At 41.0% G+C, this 19,443-nt stretch overlaps 1 protein-coding gene across 2 annotated transcripts in view; it reads right to left on the minus strand.

Moving 5' to 3' along the window:
- Window positions 1-19,443, minus strand: part of NSUN7 (NOP2/Sun RNA methyltransferase family member 7) — a 64,350-nt gene that overhangs the window by 13,734 nt on the left and 31,173 nt on the right. For both annotated transcript variants that reach the window (XM_074951519.1, XM_074951518.1), the window contains 6 exons: window positions 13,580-13,710; window positions 12,157-12,309; window positions 10,477-10,660; window positions 6,759-6,969; window positions 4,358-4,501; window positions 3-104 (listed from right to left, as the gene is read on the minus strand). In XM_074951519.1, coding sequence (XP_074807620.1) covers window positions 3-104; window positions 4,358-4,501; window positions 6,759-6,969; window positions 10,477-10,660; window positions 12,157-12,309; window positions 13,580-13,710 — 925 coding nt within the window. The remainder of the gene's footprint in view (window positions 1-2; window positions 105-4,357; window positions 4,502-6,758; window positions 6,970-10,476; window positions 10,661-12,156; window positions 12,310-13,579; window positions 13,711-19,443) is intronic.

The raw sequence follows: 19,443 nt of genomic DNA on the forward strand, positions 1-19,443 counted from the left end.
ACATCGCATTGCGTGCATTAACTCCTGAAGCTGCCTCTCAGCAAGAATATGGAGTTTATTTTCAGCTACAGATCCTTGAGAAAGGTCTCTCAGCAATCCTGCGTCTGAATGTAAAGTTATTAAAACAGTCAAATTCATTTTTACATTTAAAACTCATGTTCATATTTTAAAATCCATTTGTTTTCACTGAAAATTCTCTATTAACAGACATGATTACTGTTGACATAGTGAAAACAGATCACATGAACTGCAAAGTGCAAGGGTGCCTATATGATTACTTTTTCCCTCCTAGTTATTCAGTTTATATTTAAAATGTTACTATGTTATTTCTCAGTATTTAAAGAAGATTTTGTACAGTAAATCCACTTAAATCACTTAAACATTTAGTCCATAAGGGGATATGGTCAACTGAAAATGAAATGCTTGACAATATCTTAAATCTTGAAACAAGTGTTTTATTTGTGACATATTTCTTTTGTGAAATAGACAACATACAGTGAACGCTCAATTAGGTTTATGAAGTTGAGCATTATTCTATTTAATTAACTTGAAACTATTCTTAGAGATTTCTAACTGGTCTCCGAATCCTGTAGTATCATCAAGAGCATTACCACAATGCTTGTTTCCTTCTTGGACATCTTGAATTTTCAAATGCAAATCAGAACTAAGCAAAAAATCTTTTCATTTGTTTGGCTTCTCTGGTTAAATGTCTCTCTCATTATACATTGAGTCCTGCAAAACACTGAGCACACCCTTAACTCCCACTGAAGAGGAACCTTGAGCCACAAAGATTGGCCCTGAACCAAAAAGTCTGAAAAAATAATGAAATTCTTTAGTCACAGTTAAATATCACCACATTTTGTTTTGTCACAAATGTAGTGACATATTGTGACATACACATTGTGAAAAGTAAAAAACTGAAAATAAACTGAAAAAAATCCAAACCCACAGACAAAAATTAGGATATATTTAAATCTCAAAGTGCTCCCTGTCTGAGGTAATAACCTCAGCTAAGTAAATTCAAGGTTGAAGGTTTCATATCCCACAAAATGGTTATTATTGAGCTAACAGAAACAGAAAGCACTCTATTATACTGAAATGTGTCTACATCCCCTCTAGGCTTCTTTTCTATTCCTCCTCATCCCATAAGCAAGTTTTAACCCTCACTTCTGCTAGGAGATATTTAATTTCAAACGGCATTAATTTTGACTCCTTAGTTCCCTGTCCCCTTTCAAAAAGTATTAGTAATTCACCAAGCTAGTAATTCCCCACTGAATGAGGAATATGAAGAACTCTCCCACTGGAAGGAAGAACAGGAGGAGAAAGGACCTCGCTGGCTGCGAAGTGCAGATTAGAAAAGAGTTTGAAAAATGCCAACAACTTCATCTGTCAGCAGCACTTCACACATTATATTAAGTTTTCTAGCCTTTATTTTTGTCACAATCTAAATGTTAAAAGTTAGGTACTTCATGTGATCTGTCAGAATAAGGTCCAGATTTAAATATTAGCTGATTCCATCTGATGAGTAATATGAAGTACTTCAAAGAACCCAGATTCTGTTTAAACACAGTATTGTTCAGTTAGGTTTTCCTATATTTCTCATTGCTTTTTTTTTTTTTAAATTAGGATGGGCATGTAATTAAGAGTTTCCTGTTTCATTTAAGATTTTTTTTTCCCCCTTCTGCTAGTTTGTACTAGGAAAAAAGTTTTTCAGTGAATAGTAAATTTGCCAACAAATGCATTCTTCAGGACACAAACTATTTGCAAATTCAAGTCAAATTCGGCAACCAGTTTCTACCAAAAAATTTTTCGAAAGTATCAGAACAGTTTGTTTCGACATTTTTGAATTAAACGTTTTGACATTTCATTTAGAAAATGTTGTTATGAAATGACATTCCAAACGTTCAACCTAAACAAAGTTTACGTTTTGAGTTTCAGTGAGGGGGGGAAATCAGTTTCAGTGTGTTTTGGTTTGGCCCTTGAACCAAAAAATCAATTATTCATTCAGCCCTTCTGCTGATCTCCTTTTAACAATTGTTTTTAAGCTAGCCAATTTTGATATAATAAACAAAGATGAATTTTCCACTTGATGTCATAAGTGCAATATCAGTTGGACTCTTAAGAAAATAAGTTTCTTTTTCATGTCCATGTCCTGAATAAACAGGGATAAGATTTTGTCAAAGCACAGTCACAGTAAAAAATTGGTAATTTCCTGCTATGGTCATAGAATCATAGAAATGAAGGGCTGGAAGGGACCTTGAGAAGTCATCTAGTCCAGCCCACTGAGCTGTGGCAGGACCAAGTAAACCTAGACCATCTCTGACAGATGTTTGTCCAACTTGTTTTTAAAAACTTCCAATGATGGGGACCCCACAATCTCTCTTGAAAGCCTATTCCAGAGCTTAACTACCTTATAGTTAGAAAGGTTTTCCTAATATCTAACCTAAATCTCCCTTGCTGTAGATTAAGCCCATTACTTCTTGTCCTATCTTTAGTGGATGGCAACCTTGTGGACACTGCTGCTGCATATTCACCCTTCATTAATTTGTTTTGATCTAGTCTCCTTTGAAACAAGATTAGATCAAAGCAAACAACCTGTTAATCAGTGCTCAAATTATATGGGGGATTGAGGGGACGGGGCTGCCCTTCCATTCTGACTCCCCTCCACCACACAGACCCCTCTTCCCAGTGCAGAGCTCCTAGAAAAGGCAGGACTGAGTCTCTGCCCCCTTTATCCCCCAGGTTCCCTGCAGTGACAGCTCTCGTTCTCTACCTTCTTTCCCCCTTGCAGGTTCCTGGGTCCTCTACTTCCCAGTCCCTTCTGCCCCCAACTTGCCTGATCCTCAACCCTTCTCTTTCACCAGCTTCCCCAGTCTGCCTCTCCCTTCTCTCTCCCCAGCCTATTGCTGGAGAAGGAATGGTCAGGATGGGACACAACAGACTTCAACTAATTTCTGCCAAGCAACTGGGCACTGCCCTTCACTTTCTGATTGGCTGAAGGCCCTTCTCTACAGTGGGAGGTCAGAGCCTAGGATGTGCCAGTGAAGTGCTAAGCCTGGGCAGCAGGTCCCAGTACCAGGAGAGAGTGTAAGGAATCAGGGGAGCTAAGGAAACAGGGCAGAGAATGGGAGCTGCCACCATAGGGGATCGGGGCGGGGGAGGAAGACAGCCCTGCCCCTTCTAGGAGCTCCGCACTGGGGAGAGGGAGGTCTGTGGGGGTGGGGGGAGTTAGAATGGAAGTTGGAAACACAAGGCTAGGGGAGGCAGATGGGGTTTTAGATGCAGAAGTGGAGCTAGGGGTGGTTGGGTGGGTGCAGAAGTCTGGGGGAGGGGCAGGGAGGCAGGGGCAAGGGCAAAATGCAGACAGGAGTGTAGGGGTGATGGGGAGGAGGAGGAGGAGGCTGCTTATCAAAGCCAACTAATGAACTGTTCATGTGGACCTTGCTGCCCTGCATCAACAGTTTGCTTTGATCTAGTCCCCTTTCAAAGAGGACTAGATCAAAGCAAACTAGCAAACTGGGTCCATATAAATGTCAAAATTCACAGTTCTGTGACAATTGCGACCACAGTAAAAGATTCATATCCCTATTATTAAGGAAATTAGGGGAATGAGTATATTATTGACCCCGAAGTGAAAACTGCTGATCACATGCTGTGTATATATTATTGTAAAACAACAAGATTAATACTGAAACAAAATCAGGATATTAAAAGTAATTATATTTCTATAATTAGGGATAAACTTTGACCCAACATAAAAACATCTTAAATATATGGCTTAGGAAAACAACATACCTCTATAGAGTAGCTGTTCTACCTAATTTATCAAAGTACTAAATATACCAGGAGACATTTTAGAGATATTTATTTCGTCAGTATGAAGCGCAGCTAAGATAACACAGCTGTTGGAAACTGACTCTTTGCAATTCATGACTAATCTTGCACTCTAATGATCCAAAATTAAGATAGTCTGAAATTCCACTATTCAAAAATTTCACAATTCCTAATTTTCAGATTTGACCCTCTACCACTTACAGTAATCAGCATTCATCTGTCTTTGCAATTTTAATTGTGTAACTGTCCCATTGTATTTATATGGTATTTTGCAATTATACATGTAGGAGTATTCAAAGTATTATTCATAGGATCTATATTTTTGTTAGCTGAAATTAAAAAGAGAATTTGAATAATACTATTATTCGTATCATTGTAGCACCTGTAGCCTCCAGTGAAGAAATAGGACACTTGTCTTAGGCATTGCACAAACAACAACAAAATTGTCCCTGCCATACTAACAAGTTAAACTTAAAGAAAATGAAAACACAATTGGTTAATTATACTGTGGTATCAAAATTACCTTCATGTTCATTTAGAATAAATTCTATTGGATTACTAACACCCAATCCCGAGCACCGAGGTAGCAGCAGAATAACTTTAGCCTTTTGCAGTCTTTGATCTGTTGGTTCAATATCAGTAAAATCCTCATGTAGTAGCTCAATGTCTGAGAAACAATGAAACACTGAGAGCTTAATATGAAAGCAATCCAGTAAAATTTTAATCTAATAAAGCAAAAATCACATTGGCATTATGCTAATTTTACCTAAAACAGTTTGTGTCTACCATTAAAATATGAATGCTTATAATTAAAATGCAAACTAGATTTCTCATATTCTATTATCTCTACAAGGGCCTGGATGGGCGCCCTGTAGGGAACAGTGTCATATAATTTAAGGCCACAATGAACCACCAGCTTATCTAGTCTGACTGCCTTCCTACTACAGGCCACAAATACTACCCAGCACTCACACACTGAACCCAGCAACTCAAATTAGACCAAGGATTTACAGGTTTCAGGAGACTAAAGTATTATGTTTAACTTTAGGCAGAGAATAGGACTGACTGAGAGACACCAATGCCCGAGGCCCCTGCAATGGCAGGGACTTGATTAAGTGAGGTATACCCAGATGATCCTGGCAAGCAACCCAGGATGCAGAGGAAGGGGAAAACACCCTAAGGTCACCACCAATATGACATGGGGGAAAATTCCATCCTAACCCCATATATGGCTATCAGTGAGATCTTGAGCACGTTAGCAAGAACCAGCCAGCCAAGCAACTGAGAGAGAGAATGCCTGGTACCATCTCAGGGCACCAGCCCTCCTCATCCAGTGTCCCATCTCTAGCTGTTGCCATCTCTAATGTTTCAGAGGAAGGAAGGAAACAAAAAAACACCTACACAGCATACATTGGGAGTGGGCGGGGGGTTAATGTCCCTTCCTGATTCCTTGAGGTAAGCAGCTGAAAGCCCTGAAGTGTGAGATTTAGGAACACCAAACAAGACCCACAAAGAACCCCATCATATAATCGCACTCATAATTCGTCCAGCTCTCTCTCAAAACTAGTTTAGTTGTTTGCTCCCATAACTCCTATTGGGAAGCTGTTCTAATTTCCAGCCTGAAGCTGTTCATGGCCAGTTTATAGCCATTTGTTCCTGTGCCAACACTGTCCTTTAGCTTAAATAGTTCTTCACCCCCCACAATGTATATTTATAGAGAGTAATCATATCCCCTCTCAGCCTTTGCTTTGCTAGGCTAAACAAGCCAACAGGCAAAGGAGAGAGAGAAAAGAGGCACTAATGGCACCTGGGAGTGTGAGGAGGGAGGGGCCAACTATCACCTGAAACAGAGTACAGATGAACAGACAGAGAGAGAGTGGGAGAGAAGAGGAGAAGGGACAGAAGGATATAGATGGGGAGACAGGCAGGGAGAGAGAATGGAGCAGAGGACACAATCAGGACAAGGGGAAGGGGAAAAGGCAAAAGAAAGAATGGAAATTCTCTCCTCATGTGGCCTGCTTTGAGCATTATTTCAGTTGCATTTTGTGTTTCTCTGTACAGGCCAAGTATAATCTCTGAAGAGTTGACTAAGAATTGGGAATCTCATGCATGCTTGTACTTTAAAAAAAATTGAACTGTAAAATATTTGATGTCCTTCATTTCAAGGTGTGTTGTTCCTCACTGCCCCTCCTTTCAGAGTCCATGTGTTGAGAGGTATACCCTAGCAGGAGGCTCTGCCTTGCAAGACAGCTGTATGGAGGGTTTAGGTTAAATCCCAATAGGGGTTTTTAGAGACATAGCTAAGATTGCCTCTCTGAGCAGAGCATATCAGGTGCAGCTGAACTCAGAAGAAGCAGCAGATTGCAAAGACACCAACTACAGGCAGTACATCACATTGCAGCAAAGTTTTCAAGTGATCTAGGGGCAATGTTACTGGACTCTAAAAGGAACGTCCTAGCCCTCTTATCCCTCAAAAAGGATCCTGTGAAATGAGGCTTTCAGGGTACAAACTGGGAATTTTCTGTACAAGTCTCTCTCTCTCCCCCCTACCACACAAAAAAGACTCACTACTTATTTGATAAATTGGTGGGGAGTGGGATTTACTAGACTTGTCACTTAATTTCAGTTGCAGCAACAGAATTTTTCATGGGATTATGACAGAGCATGGGAACCTCTAATTGACTTAATTCCTTAAAAACAAACAAAAAAACGATACAAATATGTATCTAACCCTGCCCTGATGGTGCATGAATGAGAATACTGACAGACATTTTTAAATACCTGAAGGATTTTTTCTAAATATATATTGTACCAGAAACATTTTTAAAACATTTTTGCTCAACTGAAGAGTAAGCTTTAAAATGTGGCAGAATTACCTGGGCTCTGGAAATAACTGTATTATTAAATAAATGCTTAACACATACTTCCACATTCCATGCGTGTGAACAGCTCCTTCAGTTCAACTTCCTTTGCCTGCGATTTTACGCCACATACAAAAACTTTGGATGTGCTCTGATTTGACAACACTGACATGTGGGCAGCAGTCAGCCGTGAACCCATATGAGCTACTATGATGTCATCATCCATGTTCAATAAGGCCTTCACAGAATGTACAGCGAGGCTGCGAGACTTATCCTAAAAGATAATACATGATGCCAGTTAAATAATTAAATACAGCTAATTAATAATTGGTAGATTTACGTTGTTGAATCTTAGCTTCAGATTAATTTGGTTACTCCAAGTACTGTACTCTTTCCAACTAGACAGGTGAGTTCAGTTCCTCTTACCAATGAGTGGGGAAAGAAAAAAAAAATCTTTATGTTGAAGTCTGTATGGCTTAGATTTAAAGACGAAAATACAAACCTCACTGATTCTAAATTTTAAAAAATGATAGATCATCATTCCAACGCCAACACACACAAAACGGTTGAGCTGTCAGTGGGCACAGAACAACGGGAGAAACAGATAGGTATGTCGGTCATCCCTTGCAAGGGGGAACTCAACCATTTCAAATGCCTGAAGTCAGGCTGCTACATCAAGTCTACAATGACAAAGAAAAATGCAAGGATGTTCACTTGGCTGTCTTACACCGTTCTAGGGGGGAAATTCTCTCTCACATAGTCAAATGGTAGAGCTACGGAGTAAACCTTGATTGAAAGGGAACAAACTCTTGGCAACAAAGCTTCCTTGTACAGATTTGAACCCAAAAAGACTGCAAAGCCTCACAAGACCTCCAAAAAGAAAAAACAGATTATCTCAAAATTAGAGGTTGGTGGGCAAAGATGTACACCCTCATCAAGCTCAACCATTACCTTGTCCAATTTGAGGTTGGGGCATACCTCTTTTACTGTGGAAAAGGACCTGTTTTATTCATATGTCATGGAGGCAAATGGAACCTTGTTTTCTGATGACTCTGGGAAATAGTACTGTTCACCCAATATGCCTTTTTTAGCAATGACCTGAGATGACATTAGAATCCTCTTTCAAACTTGATTATCAGTGCAATGTCCACTAAGCTTCCCCTTTCAGAGGTGAATCCTCACATCACTACAGTATACTGATGGCCTAGTATAAAGGTAGAACGAAGACAAGTAGAGAACACGTTACAAGTCTTGTGCTGAATTTGACTGTGACAAACAATTTTAAATAAACCTATACAGTAGCTTTGCAAGAGGTGAAGAAGAGTTTCATTGCCTCCATTATAGCATCTGCAAAGTTCTAATGAGCAGATCTGTTCTGGATGTTGAACAACTTCGTTAATCTGCATCATATCATTAACAGAGATGAGTTTTTCCCAGGAGGAGTTATTTTGCTGATAAAATCATTTAGATTAGGATCATGCTATTGGATACTTTTGTCGGAGGACCATGTGTCAGGGGACTCAGACTATTACTATAGTTGAACATCAGTATCTCATTTAGACAGGGCAGTCTTATTCTGTAGCTGTCTTATTTAATATGCATATGGGGCCTTTACGAGTGTCATAAATATGGGGCCAAGATTTTCAAAAGTGACTAGTGAGCAGGCCCTTTCAAGGTTCTCAAACTGTGCATTCAAAGTCACTCATCACTTTTGAAAATCTTGACTATAGGTCATGTTGTCTTCAGTACTAAGGCCTTAGGTGCTTTGGAGAGCCAAGGAAAAGGTCCCCCACATGCATCTGATCATGTGGACTTTTATAAAATGCTTATTGCTATTTCAAACAAAAAGGCTGATTTAGTGCCGGAACAGGATAGCAGCAGAGTTGTTGTATAGGGGCCTCACATCACCTATGTACTGTTGTAGGGATCTCTGCACCAGCTTTGAATAGGCTGGCATGGAGTGATGCTGAGGGCAAGCCAGGGGAAAAGCCACTGGAGTTTCTGAAGCTTCAGTGGCTAGGAACCCCTATGCAAGCACTATGGAGGGGGACTGGCCATTATCTCAGCCTAGGGATGTAACTGCAGCAGAGATGTCAAAAACATTAAGATGCCATTATTTACCAACTAGAGAATTTTTTTTTTCAGTGCCTAAGTGACATAGGAGCTTAAATCCTTTTTTCAAAGACAAAAGGTCCTTTCTCATTTAGAAATGGGACTCTTATGCTTTTGAAAATTTTACCCATAGTCTCTATTAAAAAAAAGTTTTATAATAAAGATCTCAACTCAGACGTCATACCGATTGCATTGGAGCTATCACTTTGAGTCACATTTGCAGTTGAGAATGTTAATGCTTCCTAGGCTCTTCACTATAAAAAAAATTATCTGTAGTGTAATGCTTCTGTCAGGTGGAATCGGAAGCAACAAGGGCCAGGTTCAATATCTAGGATTTCCTCTTAACAATACAAAACAGAACCAGCTCGAGTCCTCACCCAGTAATTTGGGGAAAACTTACGACCAGCCCAGAAACTTCTAAGAGACAATACTTCCCCATTCACAAACACTGAGTCTGTGATTAACAAAAGAGAACTTTTATTAAAAGGGAAAGGGATCCAAGCATTAGTTTGGGACAACACCACAAAAACATTCAGAAGCATGCAGACATAAGCAAAAACCAACTCCCCTGTGTGTGTTGGGCAGTGTTCTTTGCCTGTTTCCCACCTTGCAGTGGGAAAATATGACAAAACAAATGTCTCTTTAAACACACCACTGCTCTCTCCCTCTGCTGCACCCCATTCACAGTTGGCTGTCCTTTGTTAGTGATGACTCAGAACTCGTTGAGGTGTTCAGAAAGGAAGGAGGGAGCAATGTCTCTGTGGCCATTTGGTGCCTCTGCAACTGGCTGTTTGCCAGTGCATCCACTGCTTTTCTCTGCTGCTGATCCTGTACTGCTGCTGCTTTTCTTTGCTGTGCTGGTTGCATGCTGTCACTATTGGACACTCAATGCCACTTCTGCAATGCCATGTTCTGAGGTTCCACGAATTAACACAGGTCTTTAGTGATTTCACTGGGTAGCAGGAAACCTCATTGCCAGTACAGCCCTTGCATGTCTTTCCTTTCATCACTGTCCCTACCCCCTAGACCTTCTCAGGGATTCAGCTCTAGTAATCATTGAACAGAAACAATGACTCTCAATTGAGTCTCATTAGCTCTGTCTTTAAACACTAGAAGGGGGTCGTCAAATGGTGTCTAGGACTTTTTGGGCAGAGTACATACCACCAAGTAGGACCACCTGTTCCCACCCCCATCTTCCACTGAGATTTGGCATTCCTATCCCCTGCTTGGTGAGTAAGGTTTAGTTTAGGGTGACCTCCTCAATCAGGGCAAGCTAATTACAATTCTGCTGCCCTTTACTTACACAATAAGAGTAACATTTAATTATCTCTGCACTCATTACTGAAATGATCTGTAACCCAACACCAGACAAAAGTGATCATTTTGGTAAAGCAGCTCCATCATGCTGCGTACCTAGGCAGAGTAGGTATGACTATACAAACTGTCTGTTCCTGAAGTCTTTTCCCCCAAGCTCAGCACCAGATGTCAGGGGAGAGGTCATTCAGACCCTGCTTACACTAGGAAGTTTGCAGGAAGTGCTAGTGCCTGGTTATTTATTTAGTCATAAAAAAAATTAAAACCATGCAATGTCTGAACAGACTATAATGTACAACACTATCTTAGTTTGCAGATCAGATTACGAGACCCACTCCAGACTTATTTAGCTCACCTGTAAAATGAGTTTGTAACTTGTGAAAAGTTCCAAATTAAGTATTTCTTCTTTGAGAGAGGCGGGAAAAACCAGTACATCATGACAGTGTTTGTCCAGACAGTAAGTATAACCTTCAAAATCTGACACAGATTCAACTTTTGTGAATCCCTCTTTTTTCAATTCTTTGTAAATGTCTTCAAGGCTGTTAACAGATAACATGCATAACTCATAGTAATTCTGACCACTGAACATACAATGTTAATAACTAAAAATTAACTTGGAAAATCTGGATTTTTGCCATAAAAAATATCATAAAAACAGAACTCAGAGGTAGGATTTGATATTTCATACCAAATTTATTGCTGGTGTAAACAGTTGCAGTTCAACTGACTACAGTGGACTCACATCCATTTACACCACCAGTGAATTTGTTGCTTAGTCGCGGAAAGATAATGCACGAATGAACGTTAAGCAATTTGTAATTCATAATACCCAGGGTACAGTCATGCAGTTAAGTGTCGTGCACAAAAATCTCGCATTTGTTTTAATCTACTATTGTTTATATAGTGCCATAAATTTACACTGTACATTGTAAACAGAGGACCCAACATGGCAATCTTTAGTCAGGTATTCCGCCCAAGTACAAGTTGCAGAATCATGTTCAGAGTAAGACACATTCTCTGCCCTGAAGCTGTCAGTCTAAAATAGACAAGACAGAACATTTGAGGTAAGGAAGGTTATGAAGAAATTACTGGTAAGGAAAAAAAGATGTGACAATAATGTCAAGTTATCCATCCTATCAGTTCTTTTAGTACTGAAATAAATACTAAAACTAGTATTATTTACTGACGTATATATAAAGAAGCATTTAAAGGAACACTGTCAACTAGAAAAATTAAAAAAAAAAAATCAATTAAAAGTAGTTCTAGGTACTATACGTCCCTCCCAAAGCCCTTTACCAATTTTTGCGGTTTTAAAATACCATTTCTAGTTTTAATATTTTTTCCTCCACTTTGTTGCTATGTTCAAGACACACAAAAATAAATTAGGGAAACTGACTATGCAGAGGAAACAGTGCGGATCACTATATGCAAAAGATACATCTGTGCTGCAGCTAGGAGAGTGCTTCTGAGCACATGCAGACAGACATGCTAGCTCTGCTCAAGATCGCATACTAAAAATAGCAGTGTAGTCAGGGTAGCACAGGCAGCAGCTTGGGCTAGCTGCCTGAGTAAAAACCCACGCAGAACCCCTGAGTACATATTCAGGCACCTACCCTGACTATATATTCATTTTTAGTGCAATAGCTGTAGCAGAGCTAGCACGTCTGACTACCCACACTGGAACACGGCATTCCAGCACAGTGCAGATACACTCAAGGTGTTGTCAAATGCATCGAATAAGTAAATTAGAAAAAAAAACAACAGAAAAGCTGTTATTTTTCCTCTAGCATCTTGTCAGTTACAGGTAACACTTAAGATTACTGTACCACTACTAGGTTAAAAAATGGCAGATGGAAGTGTGATGTTTAGGTCAATTGGGTCCTGTTAAATAAACGTTTATTAGAAGAAATCCATGCCTTATAAGATGATAACGTACTATGCAAATTTTTAAAACAAATTCACAGAAGGGCAATATACAATTTAATATGTATATTTCTATAATGAACATATGGAATGTTAATTTTACAGATCTTACCTGCTTTTTAATGTATTTATCCAAGCATACAAAGGTAAAGCAGAAGCCCTTTGTTCCTGTTTCCGTAGAGTTTCTGGTAGAATATATTCAATTGAAAGAGCATCATGTTTGATTCGACATCTTGCTAAAGCAGCAGCCAGTTTGGTCTTAAAACTACAAGTATAAAATGATAGCTTTACCCAGATTAGAAGATTTTAGCTCATTATGATGATGTAACATTTATACTGCAGCAATGCCCAGAGGCCACAATCACGAGTGTGGTCCCATTTTGCTAGACACTATACAAAAATGTAGTATGAAACAGTCCCTGCCCCAAGGAGATTGCACTCTTAGCCAACATGCATAGCTGAGACTATATTACTTAAGCATACAACTGTCTCAAATTGGGCCATGTCTCACCCTGACCTCCTGAATTTCAGCTTCTATTTTAAAAAAGAGAGGAAGTGTGTAGCTGTTATGGGTAAGAAGAAAACCTTGAAAACATGATGCACTTGTAACCAAAGACAATGAAATCTGAATTTCCAAGGAGTCTGAAACAATAGTTTTTAAGAAGTGTTAACTGCCTCATTCATAAATGGTGTGTTAAGTCTAATGCCCAATGATGATAATTTAAACATCAGAATTGTTAGCTATTTCATGGCTGATCAAAGCACACAAAAAAGTCGATATCATTTTGCTGTCACAAGTGGTCTTTTTGTCTCTAAAGTACTTAGAATATGTTTCAACTGGACCTGGAAGGTATAATTTCCAGTTCAAGGAGACATATCCACCCAAGCTCTGACTATGTACCCAGGGTCTTGGAAAGGATTGTACTCAGGGCAGCTAGCCCATCCAGCTGCTTGTGCCGGTGCAGCTACACTTCTAATTTCAATAGTGAGACCATATTCTCCCACGAATCCAGTGACTTTACTAAGTAAATATACTGCAGAGGGAATGACTTTGGCATTACTTTAAATATGAGACTTACCAGATTCTTTGTTCGATGTCTTATGAAAGTACCTCTAAAATAACCTAGAGGAAGTATGGTAGAGCAGAGTGCAAGGCTGTTAGGTGTTTTACAGAGATTCCTTAGTTCTTTACCACACCATGCTCATCTTTCTGAATCTCTTTATTGAATGCTGGAGTAATGTTTTTTCATATTGACTTGGTCTTGGGTTTTCTGGATTTTTCCATCAGATAAGCAACAGAAATAAGGCACTACATTTTTACTTCAAAAGTATTCCATCAGCAGTTTTGACTAAATACAAGCTTAATCTTAACTTTAGGAATCCAGAAGTTTCTCTTTGAAACCAAATCATCTTTAAAGACACCCACGATGGCTTGAGATGAAAACAAAGGTTTACAATATTTGCAATTTTAAAAACCTATTATAGGTTATAAGTCTATATTTATGCCCACTTAGAAAATTCCTTATAATATATACCTGTATAGATAACGTTCTACATCTCGGACTTCTGGTATTGATTCCTCTTCCTCAGAAATCTGTCGGGCTTGAAACTTTCGATCTTGGAGGTCATACAACATCACAACAATTAAACTGGTCAATTCATCTGGCTGCAATAGGAAAATAACCATGTAGAGAAATGGAAACAGAACAGGTCTCAATCATGCAAAGAGATCCACCTCCAACCCCTTACACTCACAGAAGATCTATGTCTTCAGTAGGACTACACATAAGAGTCCACGTAGGTGGTTCCTTTAGGGAGATCGCTATGTATTATGGAGACTTATTTTGAATGAAAAACAGGAAGAGACATGATTTTAAGTGCCTAGCTTCTCATCAATAAGACAGACTTTTATTAACTATTTTTATTGAAACACCCAAACTTTTAGTTCGCCATGGTGAAGAAAAAACTGATTTCTTTCCTTTAGAGGTTTTTAGAATTATAACTTTTCCGTCACCCTCCAACTATATTTTTCTCTTTTGCAGCAAATTGCAGATATATTAGAATGGCATTCCTCTTCATCCAGCTGGGTACAGAAAAGTTACAGTAGACAGCTGTATGTGTTAAACTGTTGGCAAAAGTGATTTTCCTGTTCATAAAGATCATTTTAGAAGTAGAATTTGACTGTTGTACAGTCAGTAATATTCAAGGTAAGAGAAGCACATAATACCTTCTTAATAGCTTTTCATTTTATTGCATAACATTCAAAATGTAAGTTTTTTTTAAAAACCGCCATTCAACCACTGCTACCACACAAAAATTATTTCCATGCTGTCCTCAGCACTCTTGTTAAAAATTTTCCACAACTGACACGAATTCAAAATCTTGTTGGAATTAGCAGGGGCATCCAGGACTGAATGGGCATGAATAGCAGATTACTTTCAGCCTTAGAGGTTCTCTCACCTCTAAGGTGAGAGTTGAGGCTCATTCTCAGGGTAGGGTGGCACTACTGCTGCCAAGCTGTACCTGTTATGTGAACTTCAGTCCCCTGAACTGTAGATCAAATATCATTCATGTGCACTACATTCACACACAAGTTAAAGAGGAAGGTAAGAAATGGTATTTTTTTGTGTTGAGTACCATGTTTTTATTTTTATATATGAGTGTAAGTATACAAAGTATATTAACTAGAAAAAAAGGAATTGAGCCTCACAACAAACCCATGAATTAGGGAAATATCTTTATTTCACTAATCGGCAGACTGAAGCGCAAAGATATTAAGTAGCCACGGTTTTCCAAACTTGAATATCTGAAGTCAGTCACCTAAAATCCATATTTAGGAACGTACATAAGTGTCCTGACTTTCAGAGATGCACAGTACTAGAAGATCGGTTTGAAGTCATTAAGTCAATGGGATATGGAGATGCTTACCCCTTATTTAAGTGCCTACATTTGGCTTTAGGTGATACTATGCTAAAATTTTCAAACCTGGGCACTTAAATCTCCTGTCTTAACCACAATACTAACTTTGCTCCCTTAAAGTTCAGCTTAGCTTATTTAATACCCAGCATTGAGAATGTGAAGGTTTAGGTTTTGTAAAGTATATAGCTTTTAATACAAAACTGTAGACAAAGTTATTGATAACTTTATGAAATATTATGATAAAAAGCTAACATCCAAGCAGCTTTCATTATTTCTTTTAATATAGATCATGAAATCTTAGAAATGTCGGGTTGGAATGGAATGCATCCCTGCCTGCCCACCCACCGCCAGCATGTCACAGATACAAAACCAGGATTAAATATACCTAGACCACCCCTAACAAGTGTGTGACTAATCTGTTCTTAAAAGTGTCTCCAGAGAACCTGTTCCAGTGCTCAATTATCCTTATAATTTGAAAAATTCTCCCAATATCTCCCATATTACAAACTAAGCCAATTACTTCTTGTCCTACCCTCGGTGGACAGAGAGCACAATTGATCACTGCCGTCTTTAGAACAACCGTTTACATATTTGAAGACTTCTGTTTCACCTGTCTTTTCTCTAGTCTAATGAGGCCCCATTCTTCCAACCTTTTCTCATAAGTTGTTTTCTAAACCTTTTTTTTTGGGGGGGGGGCTCACTGACATCTAAAAATGCAATGAGGAAAATTTCACCGGGGTGGGGGAGGAACGAACCATAATTGAGGAGAAGGTTACTCACCTTGTGCAGTAACTGAGGTTCTTCTAGATGGTTGTCCCTGTGGGTACTCCACTTCAGGTGTCTTGGTGCCCTGTGCTTGTAATCGGAGATTTGTAGTATCAGTGCCCAGGTTGGCCACGCATGCGTGGCAGCCGTCTTGCGCCGCTCCAAGCATCTACCTAGCGTGCGCAGCCAACTGTCCCCCAGGTTCTTCTCTACTCCCTGAGGATCAGCGGGGGGGAGGGTAGTGGAGCACCCACAGGGACAACCATATTGAAGAACCTCAGTTACTGCACAAGTTGAGTCACCTTCTCTTCTTCTTCGACGAGTGTCCCTGTGGGTGCTCCACTTTAGGTGACTGTTGAGCAGTGCCCCTCAGTGGAGGGAAGGGGCTTTGGAATTGGTTTATGTACGCTGGATAGCGCAGAGAGTCCAAATTGAATGTCTGCAGTTGACTGTTGTTCTAAAATGCAGTTTAGTAAAGGTATGGGCTGAAGCCCATATAGCTACTTTGCAAATGTCCATGATGGGCACATTGTTGAGAAAGGCCACAGATGTCGACATTGCTCTGGTGGAGTGTGTGCAAACTTGGGAGGGAGCTGGCAGATTGTTGTTTTGGTAACACAACTGGATACTTGTCGGTACCCATTTGGATAGTCTTTGTCTGGATATAGTTTGAACCTTTGATTGTTCTGTTGTGGAGATAAACAGTCTGGATAATTTTCTAAATGTTTTTGTTCTTTCTGCATAGAACGCTAGTGCTCTGCGAACATCTAATGTGTGAAGGGAGGCCTCCCTGCTGTCTGCGTGCAGTTTCAGGAAGAATACTGGTAAGTAAATGGGCTGATTTAAATAGAACAGTGATACAACTTTGGGTTTGAACTTAGGGTGTGGTCGTATGATTACTTTGTCTTTGAGAAATGTGGTGTAAGGTGGGTAAGCCATTAGGGCACCTAGTTCTCCCACCTTTCTTGCTGACGTGATGGCTGAGCCCGCCCTCTACTCCGGGTCCTAGCCCAGGGGCCCTAGGGATAGTGGTAAACCACTTGAACTTGTGCTTGCTTCCTTCCCCTGGGCTACTTCCCTCTCCTGCTCTTCAGCTTGTAGGGCTTTCTGCCCTCTCTCTCTGCACAAGCTGGGTGTCTCTTTACCTAGGGTCTTGGTCTTCTAGCCAGCCATGGCACTTCTCCAAACTGCACTCTGCTCCAACTCCTTCCCCTGGCTCATTGAAGCAGGGGGTTTTTATCAGGTGACTAGCTTCAGGTGCTCTAATTGGCTTGAGGTGCTTTTAATTAATCTATAGAAATCTTTCTTCCCTCTACAGGGAATAAGGCTTCTCCTCATCCTGGGACTTACATATCTCTCCTATATCACTCTCCTGCTGCCTTCTGGCCATGCTGTATCACATATCCCCCCCCCCGCCCCACCCGCTCAATACCATGGGGTTGGGCTACTTGGGACGAGAGGCAATGCTTTCGTGACAAGCCATCTGCGTTGCCGTGTTGGCTTCCAGCCCTATGCTGTACTTGGAAATGAAAGGGTTGCAGAGATAGGAACCATCTAGTCACTTTTGCATTCTTCTCCTTGTTTCTGTGCATCCACTGGAGCGGGGCGTGGTCTGTCACCAGGGTAAATCACCGCCCCAGTAGGTAGTAGCGGAGAGTTTCCATGGCCCATTTTATCGCCAGACATTCCTTTTCAACAACGGCATACTTTTGTTCCCTGGGGAGGAGCTTCTGGCTGAGGTACAGGATAGGGTGTTCCTCCTCCCCTACCATCTGCAAAAGGACGGCTCCTAGCCGTACTTCCGAGGCATCTGTTTGTAGGACAAATTCTTTCTTGAAGTCTGGGGCTATGAGTACTGGATGGCAGCAAAGGGCTGTCCTTAAATCTGCGAATGCTCCTTCCGCTGCATCAGACCATTTTACTATCTCGGGGCCCCGAGCCTTTATCAGGTCTGTCAATGGCCCTGCTCTTGTGGCAAAATGAGGGATGAATCTCCGATAGTACCCTACTAACCGGAGAAATGCTCTAACCTGCTTTTTACGGACTGGCCGAGGCCAATCTTGTATTGCCTCCACTTTGTTCCATTGGGGTTTTACCAAGCCTCTCCCTACTACATATCTGAGGTATCTTGCCTCAGTTAGTCCTATCACGCACTTGAGAGATTTGGCAGTGAGGCCGGCCTTCCGCAGGGTGTCTAGTACCACTTCTACTTTCCCTAGGTGCATTTCCCAGTCAGCGCTATGGATGACTATATCGTCTAAATAGGCGGCGGCATACCTGGCATGGGGTCGCAGCAATTTATCCATAAGTCGTTGGAATGTTGCAGGGGCCCCATGGAGTCCGAAAGGGAGGACAGTGTATTGGAACCAGCCATCAGGTGTAGAGAAAGCAGTCTTCTCCTTGGCGTTCTTGGCCAGGGGAATTTGCCAATATCCTTTGGTCTGGTCCAGAGTGGTTAGGTATCGGGCCATGCCTAACTGATCAACTAGCTTGTCGACACGTGGTATCGGATAGGCATCGAATTGGGATACTTCATTCAACTTCCGGAAGTCATTGCAAAATCTCAGGGTGCCGTCAGGCTTGGGTACTAGGACAATAGGGCTAGACCACAGGCTGTGGGATTCTTCAATAACCTCAAGTTCCAACATCTTCTTCACTTCTGTCCTAATTTCCTCTCTTTTAGCTTCCGGTATCCAGTACGGTCTTATTGTCACCCTTATTCCGGGCCTGGTGACGATATGATGTTGGACTAGTGTCGTACGGCCCAGCTGTGTACAGAACACATCTTGGTTCCGTTGGATCATATCAATGACCTCTGTTCGTTGTTCTGGGGCTAACTCGGGGGATATCCTCACCTGCTCCTGTGGGTCGTCCATCTGAGATGGAGCTCTCCAAATGACCAGGCATTCAGTCACACCAGGGCTTCAGTAAGTTTACGTGGTAGATCTGCTCTGATCTTCGGCAGTCTGGTTGTCTGACCTTATAGTCCATTTCCCAATGGCTTCCACTATCTCATATGGCCCATGCCAGCTGGCCAGGAGTTTGCTTTCCGCTGTTGGGACTAGCACCATCACCCGTTCTCCTGCCTGAAATTTCCGTACTTTTCCCCAGCGGTTATAATATGTCTGCTGGGTCTCTTGTGCTTTTTCCAAATGTTCTCATACTATAGGGGTTACTCGAGCTATTCGCTCTCTCATCTGTGTCACGTGCTCAATGACATTCTTTCCTGGGTTGGGTTGTTCTTCCCAGTCCTCCTTGGCGATATCCAATATTCCGCATGGGTGGAGTCTGTATAGTAGCTCAAAGGGAGAGAAACCGGTGGACGCCTGGGGGACTTCCCGTATTGCAAACATTAGGTATGGTGGAAGGATATCCGAGTCTTTTCTGTCCTGTGCTACCACCTTCCGGATCATACCTTTAAGGGTGCAGTTAAACTGCTCTACCAGTCCATCTGTTTGTGGATGGTAGACTGAGGTCCGTATGGCATGGATGCGGAGCAGGGTACATAAGTCCTTCATTAATTTCGACATGAAAGGGGTTTCTTGGTCAGTCAGGATCTCCTTAGGGATGCCCACTCTGGCAAAAACCTGAAGTAGTTCTTTTGCTATTGCCTTGGATGTGGGGTTTCTTAAAGGAATGGCTTCTGGATAATGTGTGGCATAGTCAAGGATGACTAATACGTTTCGGTGGCCCCGTGCTGATCTTTTCAGCGGGC

The sequence above is a fragment of the Natator depressus genome, chromosome 4, assembly GCF_965152275.1.
Source record: "Natator depressus isolate rNatDep1 chromosome 4, rNatDep2.hap1, whole genome shotgun sequence".
NCBI classification, from domain to species: Eukaryota; Metazoa; Chordata; order Testudines; family Cheloniidae; genus Natator; species Natator depressus.